The sequence below is a fragment of the Ananas comosus genome, linkage group 16 (genome assembly GCF_001540865.1).
Source record: "Ananas comosus cultivar F153 linkage group 16, ASM154086v1, whole genome shotgun sequence".
In the NCBI taxonomy this organism is placed as follows: Eukaryota; Viridiplantae; Streptophyta; class Magnoliopsida; order Poales; family Bromeliaceae; genus Ananas; species Ananas comosus.
The window spans coordinates 234634-244497 of NC_033636.1; the positions used below are offsets into that span (position 1 = coordinate 234634).

At 34.5% G+C, this 9864-nt stretch overlaps 1 protein-coding gene across 1 annotated transcript; it reads right to left on the reverse strand.

Moving 5' to 3' along the window:
- On the reverse strand, positions 1318 to 2041 carry LOC109722012 (uncharacterized protein At4g08330, chloroplastic-like). The gene is made up of 2 exons (XM_020249853.1): positions 1931 to 2041; positions 1318 to 1844 (listed from the first exon to the last, which is right to left on the reverse strand). The coding sequence occupies exons 1-2, from the start codon at positions 1960 to 1962 to the stop codon at positions 1472 to 1474; spliced, it is 405 nt and encodes a 134-aa protein (XP_020105442.1). The 5' UTR covers positions 1963 to 2041; the 3' UTR covers positions 1318 to 1471.

The window sequence follows — 9864 nt, forward strand, 5'->3', positions numbered from 1 at the left end:
GCTCCGGCCGTTTTCCCCCCTGACGGCATCCTGCTCAATATACTATATAAATAGCAGGTGCTGTGCTCTCAGGAGCACGGAAGCCTCCGTACTCCTGAGCCGTTTTCGATGATGGAATTTTCAAATCGACGATCGGCTCCGTTAGACTTGATCTAGGGTATTTGAACTTTCTAGAAAATAATTTTTGCGATTTTTCGATATCATTTACCTAGTGATCGAAAGGATTCAAAATCAATAATTTTTAATGGTTGATATCTGCCGTTTTCAAGTTTAACGGTGTAGAAGTATTCAAATCAGATGAAATTTTGATACAAAATTCTTTATACTATCTACAACAAGATCAATATTTCTGATCGAAAATTTTAGTGCTATATCACCACTTTTTTAAGGACTTTTATTTTCAGCCGTTAAAAATTGTTGATTTTAAATCCTTTCGATTGCTAGGTAAATGATATCGAAAAATCGCAAAAATTATTTTCTAGAAACTTCAAATACACTAGATCAAGTCTAACGGAGCCGATCGTCGATTCGGAAATTTCATCATCGAAATCGGCTCAGGAGCACGGAGGCCTCCGTGCTCTTGAGAGCACAGCAGTTAGGGCTGGCAAACGAGCGAGCCGGCTCGCGTTCGACTCGTGTTCGGCTCGATATTCGGCTCCCTCGAGCTCGACTCGAAATTAAATGAGCCAAGCTTGAATAAAATAAAAGGCTCGAAATTTATTTCAAGCCGGGCTTGAATATTATTCGGCTCGTTCGAATTAGGCTCGAAAAGCTCGAATATATATATATATATANAATAAGCTATCATTAGCTGTTTTACCTGCAAATTCTTAATAACCATTTCTTCAAGTGTAAATTTTATAGTTAACTGTTCGAGATGACAATTGTACCAAGTAGAATCGTCTTTGCATCTCAAACACACGACGGCGGATTACCAGGTCTTTTTTCAAAAAAGAGGCGCCAGTATGATGAAGTGATGAACTTCTTGGGCTCTCCCTGTGGTGCAAGGAAACAGACTAAGGTATCTTTTACTGCATTCGCCGTCACAGATCACAACGCCTTCGAGTCAGCAACTTATAATTCAAATATTTATATTTTCCAGTTCAGGATTAAGAATCATTTTTTGCCCCTACTTAGCTGCGCCTCGAACGCTTCACTAGTAAACGCACAAATAGGGACTTGATCTTCGACACCATGGATCAACATCACGGAGCTGGGCCTCAAACGCTTTACTAGTAAACGAGCAAGAAGAGACTTTATCTCCGACATCATGGATTAGCATTCGATTACATAACTTGCAGGAGAGAACACCGACGATACGCTGGAAACAAACATTTGTACATGAACTTTCGACTACAAAATTACAAACAAAGCACGGAATAATTCTCCACAGTCAAAAAAAAAAAAAAAAAATCTTTACAATTTACATTCACGGGACTATTCCCCCCCACCATAAGCTTTCCCTTAAACCTTACCTCGCATCACGCGAACCAAGGAATCCGCCATCGTCGTCTTCGCCACACGAAGGTCGCAACGCGCCGATCTTAATGTAGTACACCGCACCCTTCTCCGATCCACACCCTAACGTCGCGTACGCGCACCCGATCGAGCTCCCGCATTTGCGGCACCGGAGCTCGGTCCTCCGCCTGAACAACCCCCACGAGCCCTTCGATTCGAAGTAGGGTCGGCACCGGATCCCCTCCGCGCGCGCGAACCTGCTCTCGTTAATGGCGGAGAAGGCGACGATCCCCTTCCTCATCGCCCTCCCATACTTCGCCGATCCGATGCTCGCCGTGTTCCGATCCGAGGAGCTCAAACACAGGTCGAATCCGCACGATCCGCAGCTGCATTGGATCCAATAGGTACGATTTTTAACCCCTAAATCGACCAAATTAGTTCGGAATTTGAAGGCGAATCGAGAGTTTCATACCTGTAGGCGACGTTGGAGAGGGAGTGGGACATTTGGGAGTTGGGAATTGGAATAAGAGAGAGAGACAAAGGTGGAACGTGGAGAGTGCTTTGAGATTCGTATATATATATATATATATATATATATATATATAGAGTCCGGCTACTATACTCTTATAAGTACGATCGCCCTCGTACTCATAAATTGTTTTCGATGATAGAGCTTTCGAATCGATGATCCATACCGTAAACATTATTTAGAGCATTTAAAACTTCTAGAAATCAAATTTCATAATTTTTCGACTTCATTTACCTTACAATCAAAGGCTCACAAAATTGACAATTTTTAATAGTCGGTATGCGATACTTGCTAGTTTAACGGTGTAAAAGAATTGAAATAGGTTGAATTTTTGATAGAAAATTTTATTCACTACCTAGATAAAGTTCAATAACTCCGATCCTAAATTGAAGCATCCGATCATTCATTTTTAGGACGTCGTTCGATTTTGACCGTTCATTTTATGCTCGTTTGATGGACTTTATTATGATTTCGAAAAATTACAAAATTTATTTTTTAGAAGTTTCAAATACTCTAGATCATATTTAATGGAGTGGATAGTCGATTTGGAAGCCCCATCATCGAAAACAACTTATGAGTACGAAGGGCCCAATACTCATAAGAGTATACTAGCCCTACTTTATATGAGTCCGGCTACTATACTCTTATGAGTACGATCGCCATCGTACTCATAAGTTGTTTTCGATGATAGAGCTTTCGAATCGATGATCCATACCATTAAACATTATTTAGAGCTACTATTCTATCGGAAGATTAGAGGATCTGGTGCTTCCCCCAACAGTATAATATTTGATCCAATGGTCAAAAAGTTATAAGCATCGGATACTCTATGCTTCCGATAGCATAGTAGCTCTACACTTATATATATATATATAAATATATAATTATATTTATATATATATATATAATATAAAATTACTATAAAAGTGTAGAGCCTATTATGCTATCGGAAAGCATAAGGGACGTTAGTGCTTCCGATTTTTAGGCCTTGTGATCAAAAATTCTATGTTTAGGGATAAATGTATTCACTTAGCTGATTGTCCCTAGTAGTTGATGAGTCTCCATTGGTTATCAATATTAATCCAATGGTTAGAATGTACAATGAGTTCATCTAAGGGTTAAAAATCGGAAGCAAGAACCACTTTATGCTTCCGATAAGAGAGTAACTCTACTATATATATAGTATATATAGAATGAGTACATACTAGCTATAGTACCAGAACTCCGGTACTGTAGTTTGTTTCTGATTGTAGATGTTCAAATTAACGTATTCCAGCACCGTAAAATATGATTGGGAGGTATATAACTGTCTTAGGGAAAAAACTTTTAGTTTTTTTCGATCATGCTTTACTTATAAATAAATTATGTCAAAATGGACGGCTAAATTAAATTAATCTTTAAAATGTTGAGCATAGGACTGTGTTAATTCAAGATCAAGTTGATCTGACCTTGATCTAAGATTGTTTAAAGTTTTCTTCAAAATTTGAAAAATTTAGATTGTTCTACACGTTTAAACTCCAAACTCGCCATAGTAGACCCATGTGAAAATGAACAAATTTTGAAATGTTGGAGCATAAAGTAAGCTAATGTCGAAAATTTAAAAATTTTAATTTCTAAAAACTTTAATACCCTAAATCAGTTTGTAACGTGTGGATCGTGATTTGAATACCCTAACGATCGAAAAACTAAGCTACGGAGCTCCAGTACTATAGATATATAAGAGACTAGCTATATATATAATTATAAATATATATAGAGGTAGGCCTATGCTTCTGAAAAGTATCATGCGCCTCCGTAATTGTAATGTTATTTTTGATGATGGGTAGTCCGATTCGACATCTGTTCGTTATACATATCTAAGCTATTGGAACTATTTTAAAACCAAACTTTCACATTTTTACTTCGTTGTGCCTTAGTGAACCGAGTAGGCCTGCAAAGAGCACGGGGGCTGAAAATAAAATCTCATAAAAAAGGTAATGAAAGACTCAAATTTCAATCGGTAAGTATTGAGTTGGCTATTATACGTTAAGGGTAGAATTTTCTATTAAATTTTTCATTAATTGGATAGTTTTGGCTACAGCCGTTGAACTTAAAAACGTGCCGCATCGGCCGTTACAAAAATCATTTTTGGGACCTTTGATCGCTTAGTAATGAGTCAAAATAAATTAGAAATTGGTTTCTACGATAGTTTCAATAGGTAATTATACCTAACGGAGCGATCGTCGCAGATCAGTATGTCCTATCATCGAAAAACAACTTACAAGCACGGAGATTCCGGTACTTTCTAAAGCAAATCAGAGGGATTTGGACTATAATATATACATTAATTGAGCTAGAATACTTTTAGAACGCACCAAAGCTCTGGTGCTTCTAAGTTCTAGCCCTTGTTCTACCCTTTCATACTGAATATGTTCTTGGATCAAAATTTTCCACCTTACCATACTACCACCATCATATCAACCCTTAAAAAACATTCTCCATCCAATGGCTAAAAACTCAAATGCACCACATCCTTTGTGCTTTTGAGAGTATTCTCTCAACTCCTCTCTCTCTCAAGCGATCCCACTCTCTCGTCTCGTTACTCTCGTCCGTCTCTCTACTCTCTCTCTCTCTCTCATTCTCTCGACATCTCTAATCTCGTCCTCTTATATATATATAATAATATATATATGATTCCTCTTGGTGCTTATTCTGGAGCACGGAGTCTCCTCGGCTACTTAAGCGTTTCGATGATAAGCTTTCACGACATCGACGATCGGCTCTGTTAGGCTTAGATCTACGCGATATTGAACTATACTAGAAAATATTTTTGTGATTTTCTAAGTTGCATTTTCCTAACATCGAAAGGCGTTCAAAATTAACAATTTTTAATGGTTGATGTATACTTTGCAAGTTTAATGGTGTAGAACAGTATCTCAAACAGATGAAATTTGATAGAAAATTCTTATACTATTACACATAAGATCAATATCTTTGATCGAAAATTTTCATGCTACATCACCATTTTTGTGGATTTTCATTTTAAGCCGTGATTTGAACTTCGAATCGTTTAGGTAAATGATATCAACTAGTCCCAAATTGTATTTTTTAGGTACTCAAATATGCTAGATCAAGTCAACGGAGTCGATCGTCGATTCGGAAAGCCATCAATCGAAACGAGCTTAGCGACGTCAGCTCCGATGTCTCCTAATAGACACAGACCTCCTATACTATATATATAGTATATATTAGGTATATTAGTATATAGAGTTAGCTAGGATATATATATATAAACTAGGTTGAACCCCTATATTAATAGCACCAAATGACTTGATGCTATTAAGTTTTCCGCCTTTGGATTAAAAGATGTTCGGTTTAGGAGATGTGGCCCTTAGAGTTGAGTTGGGGGTTTGGATTGAATAGTATGAATCTAATGGCTTATATCAAAGGACTTAATCAACAGCAGAAAACTGATAAGCACCAATACTTGGTGCTATCGAGTTATAGCATCCGGACTCTATATATATATAATATATATATACTTTATATATATATTATATATATATACTATATATATATAATTGTATAGTCTTGGCTATCGGAATATAAAAGTAAGTTAGTCGACTTCTCGATTTTTAGCCTTGGTCAAAGATTCTACTGTGGGATGATAGCGTCCTCCTTAGGGTTGAAGTGTCCCCCTAGGTTGATGGTTCCCATTGGTTAATAATATTAATCCAAGGGTTAAATGATCGAATGAGTTGATCTTAAGGCTAAAAAATCGAAAGCACAACTATTTATCTTCCGATAGCATAATAACTCTACTATATATATATATATATATGAGAGTAGAGAGAGAGGAGGAGAGAGAAGGAGAGAGAGAGAGAGATGAGAGAGAGTTGACTAGATATACTCTCGATTAGTAAACGGGGAGGCGTTTTACATCGATGTCTGTTTCTGGATATGAGCTTTCAAATGACAGTGGCTCCCCGATAAAATATGATCTAAACCCGATTTTAAACTACCCTAGAAACAAATTTCACGCCACTTCGATATTTTTTTTATCCATCTAGTGACAAAAATGATGGCTCGAAAAATGAAATTCTTTAAAAAGATGATGATAGATTCTTTAATCAAGATCCAGAATATAATCGATCCCCCTGTTTTAAATATAAAGAATTTTCCTAACAAAAATCAATTGATTTGATATTACTTTCAACCGTTATAACGAGAAAGACGTCTCTATCCACCAATTAAAATACCAACTTTTGAAACCCTTTGATATCTAGGCAATATGTCGAAAGATTTGAAAATGTGATTTCTAAACATTCAAAGTGGTAAGATCATTTGCAAAGCCGGAGCCGATTCGTCCGATTGGAAGAGCTCTGAGTCATTCGAAAAACAACGTCTGATAGTAATAACGCACCCGTGTAACTATCCGAGTATTCTACTCAACTTATGATATATATGATATATTATATATATATTTATATATATATAGAACTAGCGATAATAGCTTTAATAGCACCAATGCATTGGTCTATCAAGTTTGGCGATTGGATTAAGAGATGTGTGGTTAGAGATGATGTGGCCCCACCAGGGTGAGTGGTGTGTTGGTTTGAATAGTTATGATCTAACGTGGGAAAATGATCAAAAGGATAAATCTAACGGCGAAAAATGCTTGATAGCACCAAGTGCTTCGTGCTATAATAGCCATAGTACCGGACTCTATATATATATATATATAATATATTATTACTATCATATAATATTTAAATAATAAGAAGGCTACTATAGGCCTTCTGGAATCCAGGTGTTTTCCATATGTCGACTTCTCGAATCATCGATCAGCTGCCGTTAAACTTGATCTAAGAGCTTATTTAAAGTTCAGCTAGAAAAGTAAAATATTGTGATTTTTTCGATATTATTGCCTAGTAACGAAGGGGGCTCAAAATCAACAGGCTGAAAATAAAAATCTTTCAAAATCGCGATAATATGACATAAAATTTTGATCAAAGATATTGATCTTGTTTTATATAAGTATAAAAAATTTAAAGTCATGTATCAAATTTTAAAGAATTATCAATTATCCACCGTTCATATTTGAATAATTATTTACAATGTAAACAATATCGAAAAAACTAAATTTTATCCTAAAACTCATATATCTTAAGATCATATTTAACGCGTGTGGATCAGTTAAATTTGCACCCCTAAATCGAAAAACAAGACTATCGTACCGGAGCTCCGATACTCTAGATAGTATAGGTAGCCTAATTATAAATATATATAATAATATATATATATATATATAGTATATATATATATATATATATATATAATATATATATATATATATAATATATATATGTAGTGAGGCTTACTATCTATCGGAAGCACGGAGCCTTCCGTGCTTCCAGCTCGTTTTCGATTGCGACTCTTCGAAGATCGTCAATCGCTCCGTTAAACTTGATCTAGAGTTTTGAAGTAGGTAGAAAATTTTATGATTTTACGATATCATTTGCCTTAGTGAACGAAGTGGCTCAAAATCATACAGGCTGAAAATAAAAATCTTACAAATATAATAATAAATGATATAAAATTTTTTAAATCAAGATATTGATCTTATTTATGTAGTATAAAGAATTTTCTATCCAAAATTATTACGTGATTTGATATTTCTACACCGTTAAATTGCAAACCGCTCACTAACGGCCATTGAAATTTGTTGATTTTGAGCCCATTCGATCACTAGGCAAATATATAAAAAACATAATAAAATTTATTTTCTAGGTATTCCAAATACTCTAGATCAAGTTTAATGGAGCGCATCGACAGATTCGAAAGTCGCAACGTTGAAAACGAGCTGAAAGCACGGAAGCTCGCTCGTGCTTACGATAGCATAGTACCTCATATAATATATAGTATATATTAAATATATATATTATTATGAATATTAGTTAGGGCTAACTATCTCTAATTAAATAGAAGAGCACTATATTTACTATCCAATTGTCTCTTAGAGAAAAATCCGAACGATGATCGAAGCCAGTTGAAGTTGATCTAGAGTATTTGAAATATTTAAAAACTAAATTTCATAAATTTTAAAAATTATTTACATGGTGATCAAAGTGTCATAAAATCGATAATTTTTGACGGCCTATATGAGCCGTTTGCTTGTTTAACGGTGTAGAGCAATCCAAATGCTTGAATTTTTGACAGAAAATTCTTTATACTATTTAGGTAATGTTTGATAACTCTTATTATGAATTGAAAAAGTCTAACCTCTGTTTTAAGAAGGTTATTCATTTATGACCGTTCATTTTTCAACTTTTCGATGAACTTGATAATGATTTTTAAATATTACAAAACTTGGTTTCTAAATATTACTAATTGTGTAGATCAATTTCAACGGTGCCGATTATCAATTTGAAGTTCCGATCATTTAAAACGGCTTGATAGGACAATGTCCTCAATCCTATTAATAGGATAGTAGATGAACTATATATTTATATATGAATTAGGCTGGAATACTAGTAATAGTAAAACGTTCTTTTTGCTATCAAGTTTTTAACCCTTGGATGAAAAATTGTAGGGTTAGGATGATATTAGTCAGTTAAAGTTGAGTGGTACCACTAGAGTTGAGTGGTCCCCACAGGGTTATAGTATTTAATCCAATTGTTAGAAATAATAAAAAGAGTTGATCCAAATGCTAAAAAATTGGTAGCAACAATAAAATTTTGCTACTAATAGTAGCCTAGACATTGCCATCTCTTAAATTGGCATATCTGGAATTTTTCGACCACATAAAATTGTAAAATGTGTCTTGAAGGGGAATTTTTCTTGCAAGTGATTGTATTTTGCTGCAGTAATATTCATCATTTATTAATAATGAATGCCCATGGACCACGGGCTTCTATTTTTAAAAAAAATACTAAAATATATGAAACCTAGCTAAACTATAAACCTTTTCGAATTAATTACACAATCTTTCAAAATTTTAATATTATTTCAAACATTTCAAAGTTTTTAATTTGATATCTTAAGAAGCCAAACATGAGCTTGAACCAATTGGCTCATGTTCCGGCTCAATATAGTGCACATACGTATATTTCATGCTTATAAGTTAGTTTGTCTACAAAATGATTTATTTGTAGATTGAATTTTGATTTAGTTAATTTCTGTAAGTTGTTATCTCATGTTAAAGTAAATTTTCATGCAAAACTGATAAAATTTTAAATTAATTAATCTAAAATTTAAATATTTAGTTGCAAACAATTTTAATTATATATGAGCACTACAACAGAATTAGGTTATAGGGACACAAGTTTGGGACACTTTTGAATAAGTGTCCCATTTATACTAAAATTTAAAAAAACATCTACTAATGCCTAAATATAAAGCCCAATCCAACCAAAAATAAAAGATTATTCTACTCAACTCACCACACCCAGTCCATTTGGCCCGATTACAAACAGAAAAGAAAAAAAAAAAAAGAAAAATCAATTACCATCTTTTCTTCTCTCTTCACTCAATCCACTGAAATTCTAAATGAAGAGCCTTCCCTGTCGTCCTCTCCACTACCTCAGCCGACGAGATAAAATTTCGACGGTTGCTAAATGCTTAAATAAGTTTTGATAAATTAACAGCACTCTTTTAGGTTATAGCGACACTCTTTAACTGTCACTATATACCTAGCGACCCCACATATAGCAACACTTTTTAAAAGTGTCGGTAATTTTAGCTAGCAGCACTTTTTTGACATGTACCTACATTTAAAAGTGTCGCTATAGATCGTTTTTGTTGTAGTGGAGCTAGCTTGGTAAACCNTTGACATGTACCTACATTTAAAAGTGTCGCTATAGATCGTTTTTGTTGTAGTGGAGCTAGCTTGGTAAACC

Coding starts and splice junctions, on each gene's coding strand:
- LOC109722012 (XM_020249853.1), bottom strand. CDS start 1,962: ATGTCCCACTCCCTCTCCAACGTCGCCTACAG. Junction 1,845..1,930: donor CTCTCCAACGTCGCCTACAG/GTATGAAACTCT, acceptor GATCCAATGCAG/CTGCGGATCGTGCGGATTCG.